The sequence below is a fragment of the Neolamprologus brichardi genome, chromosome 16 (genome assembly GCF_056152115.1).
Source record: "Neolamprologus brichardi isolate AB-2024 chromosome 16, ASM5615211v1, whole genome shotgun sequence".
NCBI classification, from domain to species: Eukaryota; Metazoa; Chordata; class Actinopteri; order Cichliformes; family Cichlidae; genus Neolamprologus; species Neolamprologus brichardi.
The window spans coordinates 11,719,649-11,741,453 of NC_142119.1; the positions used below are offsets into that span (position 1 = coordinate 11,719,649).

At 39.1% G+C, this 21,805-nt stretch overlaps 1 protein-coding gene across 1 annotated transcript in view; it reads right to left on the reverse strand.

Annotated features, from left to right (window-relative positions):
* Nucleotides 1–18,571: 18,571 nt before the first annotated feature.
* LOC102779413 (dual specificity calcium/calmodulin-dependent 3',5'-cyclic nucleotide phosphodiesterase 1A-like) overlaps nucleotides 18,572–21,805 on the reverse strand; it is a 47,194-nt gene continuing 43,960 nt past the window's right edge. The window contains exon 16 of the mRNA XM_006806000.2: nucleotides 18,572–21,748. Within this exon, the coding sequence (XP_006806063.2) occupies nucleotides 21,696–21,748 (53 nt within the window). The 3' untranslated portion in view covers nucleotides 18,572–21,695. The remainder of the gene's footprint in view (nucleotides 21,749–21,805) is intronic.

The following is a 21,805-nucleotide window of genomic DNA, read 5'->3' on the forward strand; positions in this document are numbered from 1 at the left end:
GTACGTGGGTCAACCCAGAGGCTACTACTGCGTGGAAAATGATCGAATCCGCCAAGGCAGCACCGCATAGACTACAAGATCTTCTGTTTGCTAATGTTCCTGCCAATACGCTCTACAACAACAACAAATTTGGACCTATTATTGCCAACTCTATACAGGTATGGAGGAAAATAGAAAGACGGCTAGGTGCTCCAGTTAAATTTTGTAAAAGCTCACCACTCTGGCATAATTTAAAGTTACTATGTGGCAGCCGACCATTTGTTCAACCCTCTTGGTTCTCACTCGGGATAAACCTTTTTGATGATCTATTCAACGCCCAAGGCCTTCGCTCATTTCAGGACTTAAGGACACGTTTTTCTCTTCCTGCATCTTCTTACTTTGTGTATCTGCAGCTCAGATCAGCTTTAAAAGCATATGGTGTCCCGTGGGACTCTCCTCTTCCCTCTCATCCCATGTTGGACTGGATCTTGCCTAACTCTGGCAGACCCTCTGTTTCCAAAATCTACAACAAACTAGCCGAACATGGTATAAAGTCCCTGCCCATTGAATCTATTTGGGTCAGGGAACTGGGAGAACTACAGGTTAATATAGACTGGGATACAGTGTGGTCTAATCTGAGTTTGACTTCTAAGAACCTGGCGCATCAATTATTTCATTTCAAAACCATACACAGAACATACATTACACCCTATAGGAGGTTCCAGATGAAACTACAGGCTACGTATCACTGTCACATCTGCAATGATTCATCACCTGGCACGTTTTTGCACATGTTTTGGGACTGTCCTGTTGTATCCAATTTTTGGGTCTTTGTGAACTCTGTGTTATCTGAGGTACTGGAAGTGTTTTATGTTCCCAATCCTGGTCTTTGTCTCCTTAATGATACCTCTGAAATATCCTTGAAACAAATACAATGCAAAATGTTGTTCGCTGGATTCACATCCGCAAAGAAGACTATTACGAAGCAATGTTTCAGTCCTGACATTTGTATGGAATCATTCTGGAGACAATGTCTTATCCGTGTTATTGGTTTTGAACATACCACAGCAAAATTAAATAAAGCTCGACCCACGACTGTTGAAGCTTGGAAAATCTTCTCGTCCAGTGCTATCTCCTGGAAGAGGCAATAATTGGTTTTAACTTTGTGTTTTTGTGTTTTTTCTTTGCTGTCCCTATGCCTTGTGACTAATGTTTGCTTTGCTACTGCAGTTTACAGTTGTGCTGTATATGTCTGTACCCCCACCACCCCCCCCCCCCCCCAACCCCGTTTTGAATCAATAAAATGTTGATCACAAAAAACAGAATCGAATCGTTAAACAGAATTGAAAATGGAATTGGAATCGTGAAAATCTTATCAATACCCATCCCTAGTCAGAGGCTCAAAATTAATTGGTGAAACTAACTTGAAAAAGAAAATTGGACTGTTTTTGATACTTGGATGAAGAGGTGGTCAGACCACCATTGAAGAATATCTCATTTCTTTTCCTTTTGAAACCCTTGGCCTAGTTTTGCAGTATGCTTTGGGTCATTATGCAGAGAGTACAGCCCTTTACACTGCTGAATCCTGCTACTTCTGTCAGCAGTCACATCATCTATAAACACCAGTGACTTGGTTCCACTGAGCCATACATGTCCATGCCATAATACTGCCTGCGATATAATCATGAACCCTTTCTCTCCTTCTCCGCACTTTTCTTTTCCCGTCTGGTACAACTTCATCTTTATTTCATCTGCCTAACTGTGCAGGCTGTGTTAGATGGTTTCTGGTTCAATCTAATCAGGCCTTTCTGGGCTTGAGTGTAACCTTTTGTTTGGACCTTGTTGCATTCGTGAAGACATCTCTTGATTGTAGACCTTGAAAAGGATGTGCGCACCTACACAAGATTGTTCTTCAACTGAAATAATTCATTTCAAGCTTTAGTTGTCGTCTGTGAGCTGGTCAGTGCATTCATTCTTTTTAACAAAGTATCAGATTATTGATTTGGTCGCTTCTAAAGTTTTCCTGTCTGATAGGTTTATTCTGGTCTTTCAGTATTACGGTGCTCTCCTTCACTTGCACTGACATCTCTTATTGAGAGCTCCAGTGAACAACTACCAACAAATACAACTTAATGATTCACTTGGAATCAGCTCCAGATTTTTGAATTGCTTAATTTGCCATGAAATAATGAGGGGGCAGGCCCTACTTTTGAGCCTCTGACAGTGGGGGCTATGTATAAAAATGTGGGTATTTCATAAAAAAAAAAAAAAAATGCTTTTGTTAATCCCTTTGAATTAAAACTGATCATCTGCAATCACATCCTGATGGTTAAAAATCCTTTGTGTTGGTGTGCAGAGGCAAAAATTATTATTATCATTTTACAAATAAATAAAAAAAAAGCCTATGGACTGACCTGTAGGTAAATTCTTCTCCTGATCCACTGTTGGTTTGCAGTTGTATAATGGCTACTTATGCAAATATAAATACAGCACAATACAACAGTCATTCTTCAATAACAAAGTTAAAACACCTTCTTTGGGTCACCTTTGGTGAAAACAGCGATTTAATTACTCATTGTCCCGTTATCCAATGTGTGCAATGAAAACTGAAAAAGCATAATGCAAGCTGGAAACAGACACAGTGTGCTTTCAGAGTCAAAAGCTGCTTGGATGCAAAGTCCTCTTTAGTGCGCTGATGCTAAACATTGGCTCTGACTGCTGAACAAACTTTCGAATTGAATCATTTTTCCTGGAAATCGATAAAATTGCCATGAATTCTCACAGCACACATGCTGACTTATCCCAGCAGCTGAAGCACAGGTGTAGGCAGTGATAACACTGAGCCAGCTGGTACAATGCAATGTCCTTGAAAGCGTAAGGTGAAAAGAGAAAGTGTGATAGTGTTAGTTATACCTGTGCGTGACAAATTCAAATGTGTGCTGTGACAAAAAAAAACCCCAAAAACTTCTGTGTCTCATACCAAAGTGTTCAGAGCATGTAGTCTAGCTGACCACGCTGCTGTTTACTCTGAACTGTACTGCACCAAATTAGATGGTCTCTCAAAGGTCAACTGGCACAAGCAATCATCCCCGAGGTGTCAGAGTCTGGTGTCAGAGAGCAAAATTACAGCCCTGCTTTCATACTGTCTCTTCTTGTAATGCATGCAGTCATGCTTAAGATTTATGCAGCTTCCAGAAAAAAAATGCTTGCACAACAGTTACTGTATGACATCAAAAAATACCAATTATAAGCGTACACGCAGCTGCAGCGCTTGTGAAAGTTGGAGATAAGAGCCAAGTTGGTATTTTAAAACTGCTGATAATGGGCCTAAAAGACAGTGAAATCAGCCTGACTTGAAGGTCGATCAGTCTCAGCCTTTGGTTTTAAGTCAGGGAGAGATAATGATGAATAGCAATGTAAATTTCTTCCCTTGCGGGGACTGATGCTGCACAAATGCAGTACATTCTGTGGAACATTTAGGTGTTTTCTTGCTGAACACACGTCCACTGTGCCTCAGTAATTAGGCCCAGTGAACGTGTTACTCTAAAAGGACAAAAAAACATCTTTAAAATGCCCCTCCGGCAGATTTGTCCCAGTGGTGGTTCACTGCACTGCAACAAAAAAAGCCCTTGCCCTCGCCACCTTGTTTGGACAAAAGTGTGGGTCTCATGAGTAGAACTCCAAAGCTGATTTGGGAAACCTCCATTTGAATACTAATATTTAATTGGTGGGGCTTTCTTTTCAAAAACGAACCCTAGCCCGATCTCTCATCAGGCTAGGAAACAATCTTAAAAACGTATTTTCCTGAGAGACACAGATGCTGTTTGAATATGAAACCACTGCAGCCAGGACCTTAGTGGTACTGTTCCGGCTTCACTGTTCCATCTTCGAGGATACATCCATCTATACCATAAACTATATGTGTCAAAACAAAGGCCTGTGAGCCAAACAATATTTGGGAGATAAAAAGCTTCAAATAATTATTTGGATAAATGAGCTACTTGGGCTGTTGTGTCTTTAGGCATCTCATGCAAAGAACTCTGTAACAGAATTCACATCAGCTTTAAACAAGCTCAGCTAAATCTATAATTTAAACACTGGCCGAGTAAGGGCATCACTGGGTGCTGTATTATATCCTCAGCTTACCTTTAGAAAAACAAAAGTTCTTAAGATACATTGTATTAGTATAAAGTATAGTTAGGGTTTTTTTTTAATATGTGTATACACTACATGAGTGGCATTAATTTCATTGTTTAAATGTTTAGTAATAATTATAAAGTGAACATTTTTCTTTGCTATAAATGGTCATAGCCTCTTAATGTACATAACAAAGGCATAATGCAAAGATATTTAGAGTCCACACATATCATTCCCTATGTGTTGTCAATACAATACAATCAATGGTAGTAAGTAACATCGTTTTGAATATCTCTATATCGTATTATCACTTTGGCCTTCAGATCAATTTATTAATGTTTAAGGAGAGGTCAGAGGTCAAATATGGCACGATATTTTAAATCTTTATAAGTACTTTCTATATGTTGACAGCACACACCACACTTCTATGGCTTTTTGCCATTTTTTTATCCAATAAATTGTAAAGTGGACCTTAAAGACTTTGCAAATTTGAATGGATTGTTAACATGACCCCACTCCACACCCCTACAGTTTTATTAGAATTCATTAAAAATTTCTCAAGCTATCATGCTTACAGGCTGAACAACACAAATGTAAATGCTACCAGAAGCATCAGCTCTTTGATAAATGTAAAAATCTCAAAAGCAGAGAAGACAATGTTACATTTCTAAAACATGCCTGAAGGTGGTTTTCCAGAACAAACACTTGGAAAAAGAACTCTAACCATAAACTATCATAATATGTAATTTATGTTTTTTAGAATATTCATTGGTTCTTTTTAAATAAGAGCACAAAAAAAATTATTAAAACTGAAATAGATCAAAAACTCTCTTTCCCATGGCCAGTTTTCCCTTTCTCCAAAATATACGGTTAGAGTGAAGGTTAGGAGGTTAGGGCCATCGCCAACTCAGAGGATTAAGGCATTTAGTTATTTATTTATTTTTAATGAGGAAGAACTAACAGAGTAAATGTGAATTATCTGGGTATAAATTTGTGGCGGAGGTGTGGTCCCCGACTTAGCTTCAGGGGAGGGGTGGTGCAATGAGCTCAAGGGGGCTTTTGCGGAGACCAGATAGGAGGAGTGCGTGCGTACAGTCAGCTGGAACGTTGGTGGACGAGGTGCCATGAACATGAAACATGAAAACTATATGTGTGCAGCGTTAATAAACACTCCTAAAACTGTGTGTTGGGTCCCAGTCTTTGCAAAATTATTATTAGATTCTCAATTTTTTACTTTTTAGTTCTTTTTGCTATTTGTTTTATTTTTTTAAATGAGAATTTTGTAAATAAAAATATCACAGAAATAAAGTTTAATAAAGAAACCTGCTGAACATTTCAGGACTTTGTACAAGGGCACCTCAGCAATCACAAAAACCACTGCTACGTTGTAGATTTTTCCCACTTATTTCACAGCTATGTTTTACTCTTGTAAAGCAGAGATGAAGCTCTCCTTCTCTTCTCTGTATATTCTAGCTGCTGGTTTCACCATTTTTTGCATTTCATACGTCACCTTTTCTGTAGCTTATCAGACACGCTGGTTCACTCCTCAACCAAATGATTGATATTCTGTCCTCGCCATCAGACAGGAGACAGAAAACACCCGCTGCTTACAACCAAACACCACCTGAAGAAGCAGCAGGTATGTGTCTTGTTCAGCATTCAGTTTAAGGTCTCCTCTTTCAGCAGTGGCCCACGTCTGCACACAGAAAACAGGCAGAGAAATCACTGTTTGATTAGTTTAAAGTGCAGTTGACTTGCACTTCTCTGCAATTAACCCCTCACTGTTGTATCCAGGTACTTTCTTTAATTCCTTCTTCTGCAGCTTGAAGATGAGAAAAATCATCATGTGCAATAACATCAGTGCACAATATCATCCTGTTGCCCCCTGAGATTTGTTTTATGGCTGCATCATTCATATTCTGAAAGCCTTGTCTTGTTTTGCGCACTGCCCTAAAATTCAACCTGACAGTGTGTAATTTTTGAAAACGTTTGGGTATTTATTTCTGTCATAGCTCTCCCCATGCTTCAGGAGAAAACCACATCTTTCTTTTCTGTCCGCTGCCAGTTTCTGTCGGTTTTGTCCCTCTCGTGCATGTGTGGAATAATTCTGTGCCAGCTCTCAAAAACACACTAAAAATCTGTTTGTTCGCACAGGTGTGTGTGTAAAGTTTTATTTTGCTTGGACTTGTAAACCTACACAGGTTTTTATATTTACATTTTTCTATTGTAAGCACACTGAGTTTACATATAATGAAATACACTATAGATGTAAAAACTGCCACTTCTGTAATCCTGACCCTTGTCTGTGGTCATCACCACATTGCTGACCCCTCAGCGAGATTGTTACAGTTAACTAAAACTTAACTACCCAGCAGCCTCCCAGTAGATCTACCCATGGTATAAATGTGAAAAGAACCTATGTAAGTTTCTACTCGACATATAACATTCACAAGATTTTAAGAAAACTTGACCTCTGACCTTGACCTTGTCCAAGATTTTGAGTATGGTATCAATTTCAAAATCCTACGTCGGCTCGTTCTCGAGTTATTGCATTTACAAAGTTGGGGAACCGATACCTCATTAGCCTGTTAAACAGGATGAAAAACATTTGGTTAACTTGTAGCTAAAAAAGAATTGATGGATGCTTTTTTGAGACCTGGATGTCTACAAGTTTGTGAGTCAAAGTTATGATAATAAAAAATGTTAAAACTAACACTAAAGCTAACAAAAACTAAAGTAAAACTAAACTGAAACAAGAGAACTCACTGTGGAAAGTAAATTAAACTTAACTAACAAAAAGTCAGAATGAAATAAAAATAATAACTTTTCTTTAAAATTTCTTTAAAGTATACTATAGGGCCAAATGTGTAAATAACAGGACTTATGCTGGTCACTTAGGCTGGGTGGCTGCTCAAACCTGTTCTGAAGGGTGCAAAGATGCAAGGAAAGGAAGCATGCTACTGTCCTACACAGTGCAGATAAGTAAGTAGCAAACACTAGGTTGACTTTTCTCTTGATTTGATTTATTACCCAAATCCTTGTCCGGGTTTAACTCTAACCCTTAAGGTGAAAGGAAATTGTCAGGAAATCTACCGAAATTGAGCTCATAAACTTTTTTTCACTCATAAATGTTGGGAAAAAGTACTGATTTATGATCAGCATAAGAACACGAAACAGGGAATCAGAAAATCTAAAGAAATAGCAGGTTTGACGACTGGGGACAGAGACTCCACATCTTGCGCTGTCACCATAAAGATGTATTCAGTTATTTTGTCCACACATGCACGGCAGAAACAAACAGATCATCTATTAGGAGAACTTGCAAATACTCTGGGGGAGATGCTCCATATTTTCATTGCATTAACACAGTCCGAAATACTGCACAGGCTTATCGAATTTTCAAGATAGAAACTAAATTACAAATTCAATCAGCTGCTTATGACTCCTTCTCTCCATTTCGCGAGGGACTTGAGCAAGTAAGAGAAAGATAATAAATATTTGATTAAAGAGATTAATGAGAAAATCCACTATATTCTTGGAGCATAAAACAGATGGGCTTTGCAGCATGTTAATGTCAGACTTCTCTGTCATGAAGATGTCATCTATTTCCATCAGAAATGCAATTCAACATGACCCTCAATTTAAAATCTCAGTCTGTCTGTAAATGCACATATCTTCTGTATCCATCATATACCCATTACAGCCACTACTCCCACAAGAATCTCTTCATTCTAAACTTATAAGCATGCTGAATGGTGATATGACACATGCCTGGGAGCTTAACACCAGACTGCAAAGCATTAAAATTCAGCTCACAGGTGAATCTGAAGAGCAACAGAAAGCCCCGGAGTTCAAGTACTCTCAGCGGAGACAGAGACAGATTCTTTTTCCTTCTCTCCTCTGAACACAACAGGTATGCTCAGACACACGTGTGTGCACAAATGCATTTCTGCTTGCATGCTGTGCACATTCAATCACAAACATGGCAACATATACTCACAGACATGCTGATGTTCCTGTTTCTCTTAAAAGACAACAAGACATTTGTAGCCCAGGTAGCCAAAAGGCACTACTCTAAATGCACCTCGAAATAAAGGAGGACAATATGACACACATTTGAGTTAACGTCTCGATTTGGTACGACTGAATGTGTCTTTACAAATTCTTAGCATAAGATAATAAGATAAAATACTCTAATGGAACCTTATATTGAGGCACATTGCTCGAAAGTTATCTGCCATAGTGGAAGTGATACAACCACCAGCTGCTAGAGAAAATTTGTGTCTTTCCCCACTGGTTGGCAATGGTTCTTGAAGGTTGCTAACTCTTGCTGGATGAAATCAGCGAATACTCCCTACCTACTACTGAGCACTAATCCATCTTGATTAAAGTATGATGTAAACCAGAAATGATTCACCTTCATAGAAAGACTGGTACCTCAGCTTTGCATCCCACAGGTTTCAAAGGGCACAATTGTTACTTTGAAGGCAAACGGTCTCCATTTCCAGGGTGTGCCAGTGTGGCCAGTGTTTGTAGACAAGTCCATCACTTCCATTCAAACTATGACAACATATGCTGGTGACCAAAGCAGTCACAAGGAGTCTTTTTCCAACCAGCAGGTGGTTACAATGGGTCAGTGACTAGTCTGCAGGTGGTTTTATGGGCTTTGAAAATGATTTTCCCAGTGACCACGATTAACCTCCAGCAACCAATCGCAACAGGTTGGGGAGCACTCATTTTCCACTCATGTGGTTTCCACAGATCAGTCCGTAGGTCTGCATGACTGGGGCTTTATTCACTTGATCCTACAACGTCACCACGATTGTCACTCATCCAAAATGGCAGACAAGTTAACGTCACATTATTAGCGGTAACATGTCTGCAAAAGCTCAGTATAAACAGACTGAAACTAATTAAATAACAACCACATCAGGCTACTAACTTTGCAGAAAAGGCTTCTTGTTGTGATTAACATTAGGGTGGCAGGCAGACAATTAGCCTAGCTTTGATATGTCATCACTACAGTGTCATAATACTTACTGTTGGCTTACCAGTGTTGGGGAGTAATGGAATACATGTACCGCTGTTACGTATTTAAAATGCAAAATATGAGTAACTGTATTCCGTTACAGTTACCGTTTAAAAAGGTGGTATTTAGAATACAGTTACTTTGTTGAAATAAAGGGATTACACGGCGGTACTTCCCTGTGTCATATTGTGGCGGGTCAGGCCTGTTTGGGTTTTGTTTGACAGCTACGTTGTTCCAGGCGGCAGCGTTACGGTTGCCATGGTTACAGGGTGACGCTCTTTCTCTGCGTGTTTCCTGGGTGAGAGAGCGCCTTTTTGTTGTTGTTGTTGTTGTGTTAAGCTAATAGGCAAAATGCCTATTAGAATGCTCTAAAGGATGTAGCATCATAGGCAGTGTAGTCCGTGCTGCAGGGAGAATGGACTGCTATACTCGTTATGTGTCTGTGAGTGCAAGGAGGGAGAAAAAGGAAAAGTACGAGCTGTCATCGAGCAGAAACGGGAGCTGGAAGCATGTAAATATAATAATAACCACTGCAGCCAAGAAGAGTGCCTGACGAGCCCAGTTGTAAGCTATTAAGACTCGACTGTACACTGTGTTCGTGTTTTCCTCCAAAAACAATAAGTTCTGTTGGAGCAGCCTTTCAACGCCTCTCTTTGTCTCTCGCAAGCAAATTTGACCCAGACAACAAAGTAAAGCTAGTTTTCGGCTATGAGCCCGACACAGAACCCACCGTATTAGTCAGAGGTCCCTTTACTACGGGTTCGGAGCCGCGGACCTTCAGTAACAGTAATAAATCACAGCAATAGTACATTCATGTAGTTGTAAAAAGCATGATAACATATTAAGTAATCCAAAGTATTCAGAATACGTTACTCTCATTGAGTAACGTAACGGAATACGTTACAGAATACATTTTGGGGCATGTATTCTGTATTCTGTAATGGAATACATTTTAAAAGTAATATTCCCAACACTGTGGCTTACTTTCCTACAAATCTTCTGTTGAGCTTCTGATTTGACATCAACTATGATCCAGTCTGATTAATACCCCGGCACCCACACTCTATATTACTGGTAAACAGCATCTTTCCCAGCCACAGACAGTAAAGATGTAGCAATCTGTTGGTTGGTTATGTCCCATTATGAAGCCTTGCAATAAGAATTTTTACACACACTATCTTGGTATTTTGAAACAGAGTATGATGAGCATAGACAGTATAAAAGATGAATAAAACTTCCAGGTCTGAAATGTGAAGACAAGGCAGCATTCTCTTTAGTAGCCACCAGGGGGTGATGGCTGTAGTTGCAATAAGACATCTATGAAATAGAAATCTATGGGGAAACAACTGTCAACCCTAAACTCAGGAAACACTTTCTTTAGAGTTTCAAATAGTTTCATTAGTTCTTGGGCTAGATCACTCATTTTGGGTCAAGTCGAATTAAAAAAATTAACCCATTTTGCAAATTTTAATGATTTTAAGTGTCAGAAAAGGGTATACTCGTTCGTGGTTTCCCTATTCTTATTAGATACTGGATCCCCCAGTTGGTTATTTCTGTATTGGCATCGTTGTCTTTCTTGTTTGTTTGAAACACCAGTATAGCTGATGTCAAAAGAAAAGAGTGTCATGCCAGAAGATAATAAAACACGCTGGAGGACAAGGAATATAAATCAGCCCAGTGCCCATTCTATGTAACCTAGTTGTGCTTACTGTGCAGGACATAAATAAATGCATCAATACAAGTAGTTCTACCTTTTGTTGCACTGGTTAGCCAAGAATATGTACAGGAGTCTTTGTTGTAGTACAGCTCATTCTGGCTGAGGTCCCTAAATCTTCATTAGGTAGATTTTCCACTGAGAGGTGATGAAAAATACACCATTTGTTTTTGAGCAAAAGTACATAACTTTTCTATGAATTCCAGTTCAACGCTTTCCTATTCCCATTTTACCCTGATGAGCGTAATTTCTGTGCAGGTGCACCACTTTGTTCGTGAGCAATGAGGATTAAGTATGGGTGATGAAACAGTGAATAACATTCTCTTTCAGCAACAAACCAGAAGACTCTATTCAAAATCCAATTATCATGAACCTCAGTGTGGCAGGCCCTTTTCCTCCCTCTCAGTTTGATGGCATTAGTCACACCAGTAGCCCATATAAAGAACAGAAATGGTGAGCGTCAACAGTGAGACAGGCCCTTCATTCACATAACCAGCAGGAGTCATTCTCTGATAGCTCCTGATGATCTTTTTAAGCTACTTTCTTCTTGCATAGTTGTTTCCACAATGGCCATCCAGCATTAGCACAGTCATAACACCGGATGTGAGAATGTGTTGCATATGTTTACGTGTCTTCATTTGGAGGCTGTAAAAACTGTTATGTGGAAGGAACCGGAGCCAGTTTTTACATTGAGTTTCATTCTCAAGGCCAGTTCACTTAAATAATTGAAGCAACAGTTAAAATCTTACTATCCTAGTTTGCCATGTCTCAGCATCACACACTGTGTAGGACGTCTAAGAAGGTCCATTTAATGGAAACAGACAGAGTCAACATCTTTCATCTGTTAATATGATTTTTTTTAATGTGCACATTCAATAGAACTAATTTGACCATGAGTTTGATTTGATTTGTTCAATGGAGTACTTATCCCTTTGAGTCTACATGTAAACATAAGAAGATTCTGAATATCTAGATTTCATGCAGAATTTATTTATCACTTACATGCAGAAGATCCCTGGTTCAGAGACACAAAGCCAGCCTTGGGGGGTCATAAGCTAGTGTGTTCCCAGTACTGACCACAAGCTCAGAGAAACGTAAGAGTAACATCAGGAAAGGCATCCAGCATAAAATCTGTGCCACATCAACTGCCTGCATCCATCTACCGTGAAAATCTGTGGGGAAATAAGAGCACAGCCAAAAGTACTTGTGTAAATACCCTACCACTCCACCCAGCAACTGTAATCTCTTCATGGCCAGTTTCATTGCTTTTTTGATCAAAGAATTTTTAATATTTGCTGTTCAAATGGAATCAAACCTAAAAATGAGAAGAGTGACTAATATGCCGGTTTAGACACACTGGTTAATCTACTTCTGGGGAAAAGAAAACAGAAATGGCAAATCATACTCACTGTGATACAGATCAATACAACACGTTAAACTCCAAATAGGAAAAAGCAACAGAGCGTTGTAGGTTTGCAGTGTGTTACCCTGCAAGAAACAAATTTCACAGAAATCCATCAGGTCATTGTTAAAATATTTTCTGGATCGATATGATGTTTAACTCAAAAAATCTAGAAGGAACAATTAATCCAGCATTGCTGAAATATTTATAAGTTTTATTGTATGGAGTGAGGAGTGATAGTTCTCTTTTAGACGAAAGATGTTTGCGCAGTGGAGCTGAACGTTTTTGAGGTTTTTTCTTAGCTGTTTCTCAGACCGTTCAGAGGTACCTCAGTCGATATTCCAGCTCAATGAATGTGAGTTTGAGGGCATTAGTCTTTAATTGTACACTATAAACTAGACTCACTGTGGACATATTTGTTTTTTCCCCTTTTGATGGTAAAGTCCCTTTGAGTTTAATCAAGTTTTCTACCAGGCTTTCTACCAAGTTTCTGCCACTCAGATGTCATTTGTCCGTCCTCAGCTGTCAAGTTTTAACTACATCAAGTGGTTTCATTTCGACAAGTGACCTCCAAGGTTAGCAGACGAAAGCTAAACATGAATAACAGCCTGTGTGAAATACCCAAGTTGACATTATCCACGACCCACTGAAGGACAGCCATTTGTAGGCATGTTCTCCCCCAACGTTACTTCAGTCATGTAAAGGACATAAAGTGACAGAAAGATAATCCTGCAAACAAAGAACTGAGAGATATCTTAAATCCTTTAAATGTTTTCAGTTTTCAGTCTTGCAAAACAATCTAATGACCTATGACACCGTTTATAACTCAAAGGTGGCCTTTAATATACTGCCCTGTTATTAAATGCATAAAACAAAATACACAGCAAATAAGCGCTAGAAAATATATGTTTCCTAACAGACCGAGAGGCAGGGACAGGCTGCCATAGAGACAGAAAGCCATTTGCATTCACATTCACACCTATGAGCAATTTAGAGTTACCAATTAACCTGTCCCCACTGACTGCATGTCTTTGAATTTTGATCATTATTTACACAAAAAATAATAATTGGAGATTGCAAATGAGGAAAAAGTTGTCTGGGTGATATCCCACTATGTATGATTGCCCAATGAATGCTGGAGGTCTCTCATTTATGTCTGACAGATCAGATGGCCCTTGTACTCTAGCTGTGTCTGTTTTGAATTGGCTTTAACGTTAAACCATTTCTTTTTAACTTGAGCCACAGTCTGCGTCTCAGAGGATACAATGGTAACTGTCTCTGTTATTGTAGCCCAAGCTTCATTTTTCTTTACCATCGTCACACCTGCAGAAACACTTTTGAAAAGTATGGAAAACTTTTTTTTGCTTCCACCTCAGAGACGATTGTTTCAATTTCTTCAGTAGTAAACTTGTTTAAAATTTTGCTTTCTTTTACTCACCACATTTTTGTAACTTCACCAGTTTTTCTCACTCACCTGGAGGTAAACTTGTTTCCTTATACAGAAAAATGGATGTATGGAGGTGGTGGTATTCGAACTGCAGGCAGCAAGCATGAGCCTGCTGATTTAAAATGAGTCTGAGTTGCCAACGTATGCACTGCGGTAAGAACAAAATTGCCTGGTGCATACGTCATAAATCTGACAGTAATTTTTCATGAAAACTAAAAATGTTTCCACACACATATTGGTAAACGAGGGATGGCTGTAGCTCGGGAGGCAGAGCAGGTTATCAAAAGGTTGATGGCTCAATCCCCATCTGCTCCAGTCTGCATGGCAAATATCGCTGAGCAAGATACTAACCCCAATTTGTTCTTTAATGCATCATTGGAGTATAAATGTTTGTGAATGGTAAATAGAAAACACTTACATTGAAAAAGCTCAGAAAAATGTGCTTGTATGAATTAGTGTGAATGGGTGAGACAATGAAGTGTTTTAAGTGCTAGGAGTAGCTAAGAACCGCTCCATTTACCATTTACTGTGTCCTTTGGACAAATGAGACCAAAATGGAGATGTTTGGACATAATCCATAACCAAACCAACATCAGCACCTCATACCAGCTGTCAGGCACAGTAGTTTAATTTGGGTTCTTTTTATTTTGCAGCCTCGTGGCCTGGGAACCTCACAGTTACTGAGTCAACAATGAACTCCTCTTTCTTTCAATACAATATTTAGCTGTTTGACAGCTGAAGTTTGGCCTAAGCTGGCTCACGTAGCAGAACAAAGATCCCAAGCACAGCAACAAGCTGAAAAAGAGAAGAGCCAAGGTGCTGCAATGGCCCAAAGTACAGACCTCAGAGGTCTTCTTTCTTTCTGCAATTGATCACCATGTCTTCAAGTTCTTCAAGACTACTCAAAAAATAATAATCAAATAGTGTTCTGTACTTCTCCTCCAGCCCATCACTAATACATCCAAGCATGCAGATGATTACATCATCCACTTAAAAGATGAGGTTGGTATTTTCACCTGTGGTCCTGCCATGGCATCACATGTGATGTGATCAAGGTACTGGTTTTCACCCCCAAGTGTTTATGCTCCACTACAACATTCATTAACTTTTGTCTCCTCTCTCTTAAAGTTTGAGTTTTGTTGTTTCTCCCCATGTTCTCATTTTTTCTCTTCTCTTTCCCCAAACCTTCCCAACTAGTCATTATAGATGGCTGCCCTGGGCAACAGTGGGAAAAAAAGACGTTTTTCCCACTGTTGCCCAGTTATTGTTGGGATTTTTCCTCTAATATGGTTGTTCACTTCACTAAATAAAGCACCTTGATGCACCTTGAGGTAACTGTTATATGAACTGGTGCTAAGTGAAGCGATGTGAAACAGAGTCAGGTTGTCAGGATCACACACACCTGGCTAGCACAGGTCCTGAGAAGCTTGAGGTCAGTCCTTGCATTTCCTCAGCTTCACCTTTGCTACACACTGAATTAAAACTTGTCCATAATTAAAATCAGTGGAGCTAAATTTCCCATCAGTTTTCAATTGGTTTAGTTTGCTACATATTTCTAATAGAAGTTTCTGATTTTGAAATGATTTTTGATCAAGCCAAACCAACATACTGGGTTTGCTGAGGAGAGAGAAGTGAAATAGGATAAATACAAAACGACTAAATGTAGGGTGATATTGAGAACACGTGCTAGAACACAGAAACAGTGATATTTTTTCAGCTTCTTCTTCTTTTGCATCTTCTGCTTTTTTCCTCTTCTCATTCCTGCCATGGCAGTTATGGAACTGATTACTCTTTCAGCAGAGGAACTACTGCTTTATGTCATTAGGTGAGGTGAAGTGAACTGGACCCAATGATCTGGATATAGGGAAATAGACAGTGGTAAAAGTGACTGCAATTTAAACCTGTGTCCTATTAAATAGCACACTTACTTTGGTTAATGAGGTTCACTGAAATTTCAGCTACTCCCTGTGCTGTTTCGGCCAGTTGTACAAAATTAGTAGTTAAAAAACAAACAAACATACGCACTATTGCTTCAACACATATACACAACACATAAACTTCATGTTTTCTCTTTGGGGGGTTTTCAGAGATGTACATTACTATCTATGGAGAATAGATAGCAAGTGTATTTTATTATGCGTCTTTTTCCATCACTCTTATTTTTGACTTTGTCACAAATTACATCCCTGCATGTTGGATGCTGCAGTAACCTAATCTCCACTCTGGGATCAGTAAAACCACTCAACGCATCAGTGCAAGTCTGCCAAAATATACAGTAGATTCAGGAATTTCAAAAAGCGATCTGAGACCCTGATAGACCCTATGCCACTTGCTTAAATTAAGTTGGCAAAAGTATGGTCTGACACAGGCCCCTCTGCTGGCAACCGCTGCCAATCAGAATTGTACTCTCAATTAGAATGAACTTGGACAGACTTCAAAGGCTGTTGTAAACCATTAAATCGACCCTTTGAACTCAGAAAGTGAAACTTACTTATTCACAGAAGCTTTTTAGGGAAATTCTGCTGATTCAGGTCGACATTTATTACACCACCAAATAACTAACAGACTCTAACGGTGCAGTTATTATGATAAATAGGCTAACTATCAGCTTTGATCAAGCCAGAGTCTCAATGTGAATCATCTTTGACTATGACAGTCATGTGTTCTTACACCTATCTGCTGTAAATTGTGTGAACCTGCAAAAAAAAAAAGAAAGAAAAGTTGCAAGCAGTCTTATCAGGTCAGGGGTGGGAAACTCCAGGCCTCAAGGGCCGGTGTAGATCTCACTCTGGGTTAACACACCTGAATCAAATGATTAGTTCATTACTAGGCCTCTGGAGAACTTCAAGACATGTTGAGCTGTGTTGGATCCAGGACACACCTAAAACCTGCAGGACACCAGCCTGTGTGGCCTGGAGTTCCCCCACTCCTGTATTAGGTGATGTGAAAAGCAGAATGGCATTACTAAAGTCTATTTTAGCTCTGAAAAATATCAGTCTCTTCTGCGAAATGTTTACCATGTTGTCTCTGTCTGTCTCCTGTTGGATACCATATTGCTGTCCACAATCCAACTAACAAGAGCTGCAAGTGTTCAAAAAAATTCTAACGTTGCTGAAAGAAAAAGTAAAAATAAGATCTCAGCAACATTTTGTGGTGCTGAGAGTGCATTTTGCAGATTTTTAGCTTACATTTTAAGGCATCCCGTTAGTCATACATTAACTTGAAACACAATGTATTGTTACGGTTTAGTCGTGCCACTTTTTGTGCAAGAATAGCGTGTTCTGTAGCTTCTTGTGGTGCTGTTAGTCAGAGAGCTGATTGGATGTGATTGAAGACACCTTAAGTGTCTCTACACAACACTAATCAATGAATAAAGAGCGGTAAGTGTTAGTGTGACTGCTTGTTAATGACAGTGGCTCTCTGCTACCCTCTGGTGGCCGGTATTTGTTGTGCAACAATAGAATGAGATCCCCACATCACCAATGTTGGTTTAGTCACAGTGCTCTCTGCTGGCAGCACAAATTTAGTGCATCAAATTGAAAAATTGCATTGCGACATTTTCGGCAATATTTACCTGAGTAAGGTCATGAGTGCTGCTTTCTAATAAATGCTATCAAATTCAAGTTCTCAAAAGGTTTCTGGACTGATCCAAAACTTTGTGTTCAAGGCAAAGGTGCACACATTTTACAAAAGAAGATTAGGTAATAAATGCATCTCATTATAGTGTACATCTGTTTTCATTTTTATGTATGGAGTCTTAGTACAGGGGCACTGTTGTTGTCCCGGGAGCTATGCTGCCCTAGATGAGAGCAAATCCCAGTAGCTCTATGGAGAATACATCATGGTACATGATTAACCTATACCCAGAAAAGGGTTACCGCGGCCACTCCCTGAAGAGGCCCCTCACCTCAAAGGAGAACACTTGTTGGTACAGCCATCCTGTGGGTCCACACCCACAGAAGATGCTGTAGGGGTTGGGTGCAACGTGGATCAGACAGCAACCAGTGGTCTGATGGTCCAGTCCTCAGTTACTGAAATTAGATCCTGGATCATGGAATGTCACCTCTCTGGCAGGAAAGGACGCCAAGCCCTGTGAGAGGCGCCATCTCGATACAGGGGAACGGCCTGTTTAAGGGCATGGCAAAGAATTTCCATTGGATTTGAGTCCACACTTTGGCTAGGCCACTCCAAAAACCCTAATTTTACTTTATTTTTTGACCCATTTTTTGACCTGTGGACTCACTGCTGTGTTTCCCATTATTGTCCTGCAACAACATCCAACTGTACCTAAAATTCAGGACACAAACTGGTGGCTGGATGGTCTCCATAAGGTTTTTCTTTTTGCTAGTTGTCCAGGTCCTGGAGCAGCAAACCAACCACAGACCATCACACTACCACATCATGTTAGACTGTTGGTATGATGTTATTTTTATGAAATGGTGAAATGGTTGTTTTACACCAGATGAAGTGCATTTTTTTTAACTTTTTTTTTTTTTTAACTTTTTAACTTTCTATTTACTCATGTTATCTTTGTCTAATGTTAAAATTTGGTTGTAACTTTTAAGTTTGACAAAAGACTAAGAAATGAGACTGGTGAAAATTTTCACAGCACAGTAGAAAATAAGGGAAAGTATAATAGGTTGATTTAGTGGATCTTTAGTTTAAAATCATTTTTTTTCTTTAGTATTATGTTTTTTGTTTTGTTTTGTTTTTGTCTTTGAAGTCACTTAATATGCATGCACTGGACAGAAATGACATTCCTGTAGAAGGTCCATATAGTAAAAGCAGATACCAGAAGTTCAGATACAGGTCTGTTGACCACCAAATGTAAACAACAAGACTGAATAAAATCCAAGACAGAGCCAGATTTGTGAATGTTTAATACAATAATACAGAAAACAGCTGTACAGTATACAGTATACAGTGCACACTCTCACACTTTCTCTCACACAAACTCAAAATCTCACCCACACACACAGTCAAAGAGCACACAATAACTATAGCACACATTGCATTAACAAACACAGTGCTCACAGAATCTAAAGAGCTTTGACTTTCGGCCATTTTGGCTCTGGCCTTTGACTCATTGTCCATTGCTATAGAAACTGGTGTTTCTCTTGTCACCATGTTGATTCTATGGCACTTTTCTTTATTCACAGCCAGGTGGAGCGACAGGGGCCCAGCACAGGAACAACAAGAGCTGCCTGAACTCTGGGCTCCTGTCGATTTAAAGGTAAATCTTATTTATTTACTCATGATCACACTTCCTTGGACTCAGTGTTCATTGTCATTTTCCATTAGAGTGCTTATCTCCACAATCTCTACAATGATGGAGAGTACAGTGTAATGCTATCCTATGGGTATATTGGCCCAGAATACGATAAGATGGCCCATGTTTTGTTTTTGTTTTTTAAAAAAAAAGGTCACATGTAAACATGTAAAGAAATTCACACCGATTCACTGCTGCTGCTCTGCTCTCTGTGCATTCAAACTGCCACTGTGTTTTGTTTTGATTTTTACTGCTATTAGCCATGGAAAAGGTAAAGCCAGCTGAATGGCAGTCATAGCTTTTTAGCTCCCATATGTAACATTTTTCAAGTGAAACAGACTCTTCAGTCAGGGCTCAGATACAGGTTTGGGATCAATCGTTTATTACAATCAGTTGTAACACAGAACTGACTCTGATTTGATCCTACAGATGAGCTCTGATGTCTTTTTTGGAGATTGCAAAATACTTGGTTAGGCTCAGCAGCCAGCAAATCCCTCATTAAATCTTTGTTAATCTTTAGTTACCAAGCCTCTTGCCTTGGAGCTAATCCTTTCTATTAGCTTTCTTAAGTACAGCTCCCCCCTTCACCTTCTACCTAACCAGTAAACATTTAAAAAGATACTAATTAAATAAGCAAATTCAATATCAGCCTCATGTCAAAAGTGGAAAAGAAATAATAAATTACATGCTGTTTCCATGTAGTGTATTAATAGCATATTGTTTAATGTTAAACTAGAATTTGTTGAAATGTATACTGTCAAATGTGAAAGCAAGAACGTGATATTTTAGATTATTTGAGTGTTGAGCAGCAGCTCATGACAGCTGTCAAACCATATTCTGTGATCTGTGAGATCTGTGAACTGCAGCAGAGCAGCAGCTAGGTCACCTGCAGGTAATGTTCACTACATTGTGCACGCAAACATTAGTTATGCATATAATACAAAGTTTAATTTAATTTGTATTACTTTAAGGAGGCATGTTAGACAGCAGCAGAAATAGTCAGGACGGGGTTAATGACTATTATATCATAATATTCATCACGTTGTAATTGAGATTTGATAAGAAAATGAATTGAAAGAGTGATTCGGTTTCAATAAAATGCTCTTGAATCAAATACACCACTGATGGTGTAAACAAGCTGTGAATAACATCCAGACTCTGTCCTTCTACACAATGGCTATATGTTTTTTTGCTTAGCTACATTTAACACTAAGCTAATTAAGCTAGTGGTATGATTTTTATAACCAAACTGAGCTTGACAAAACATAAATAACTGACATTTGAGATTAAATATTTATACTGTGCATTTAAAAAGCATCGTGACTGACAACACTTCCCGTCTCTGTCGCATGTTAGTATTTAGGACAAATATTACAATGTAACCAGGACTGCAAATATTCACTATATCCAGGTCTGTAGTTGCCTCCTTTTATGTTACATTAAAAGACTGCATACAGGAGACCTCCACTTGGTATATATTGCTAACTTGTTAGCACTGTAAATTGACCAATGCAAGTAGGTCCATGGATTTTTCCTTTGCAAATAAACTGAAAAATTTCATAACTTGTACATCACTTTCTACAATGTAACATTTGTAATGTCTTCTGTACAAAGTGCTGGGATATTTTACACACCTGATAGTCTACAGCTTCTCTAATAGCCATCAGCTATGCTATCAGAATGCTAATATGCTCTCAGTGATAGTGGTAATATACATAAGTTTTGTTTGTGTAATGCTTAAGGTTTATGGCATTTGTGGTTTATCTTAGTTTCGCTCTCTAACATTTGCTAATTAGCACTAAGCACAACTTGCAGAGGGGTACTGGGCATCAACCACCTGGCACACATTTTGGAATGTTTCTCGGCCGATGCTAGTGCAAGACCAAAAGTTAGAGGTTCCAGTTTACTGAATAACTGCTAACATTTTTGCCCCAAAAGCGTTAGTAATGGCCAGGTATGGTTTAGCCCCCAAAAATAGCCTAAGTCGTGCATGCCAGAAGAAATAATTCTGTATGGTATTAATGATCTCAACATAGTCAATTATGCCAATATTCAATTGGCCCCATTTAGCTTGCTACTTAGGCGGTACGATAAACAACTGCTGCAACATCATCCAACATGTTTTTGTTTGACATCATGGGTAGAGGTGTGAGATAAAAAGGAGTAGGAACAAAGAACAGAGCAGCAATCACTTTTCACGCTCATATTATAAGTTTAAAACATCACACCTGTTGTTGTGCTCAGCTGCATTAACAAAACCTTGACAACTGCTTCTTAACAGCTCAGTTAATTATTATTCCTAACAGACATTCAGTCTCCCATCTCCCTGAATAGGGTTTTTAAGCCGCTCCACATTCTTTGGTTTTGACCTACCTGCCTCTGTTTTTATTTAAATGATGACATCTATTTCACAGACAGCATTCCTCTGAATCTCTAATAAAATCACAACACATTTTCACCACTGTTAATGGGCCATGAAGCTGCTAAGAAGCTGTTATCTAATGAATCTTTTCACTCTGAATGTGATATTTTCATGGTCAGTTGTAAAAAAGAAAACCCCCAAAAAAACAAAGGTCTAGTGGCCCTTTTCAAAGTCACTGAAGGACCACTTAGTCAGCTGCTGTGTTTAAACAGAGAGTGTGAACTCTGCACGGCAACGCCCTGTTGCCAGAGTCGTCTGCCACAGTCAAATACAGTGGTACATTTGGCAGAGGGCAGTCAGGCGTTTTCAGGCACTTCATCTTCCTCTTTCTCCTCCTCTGGGGCCTCCCCTGTAAAGGTTACCACAGCTAAAGGTGAGTTTGAGGGTTAAATGTCAGGAAGTTCTG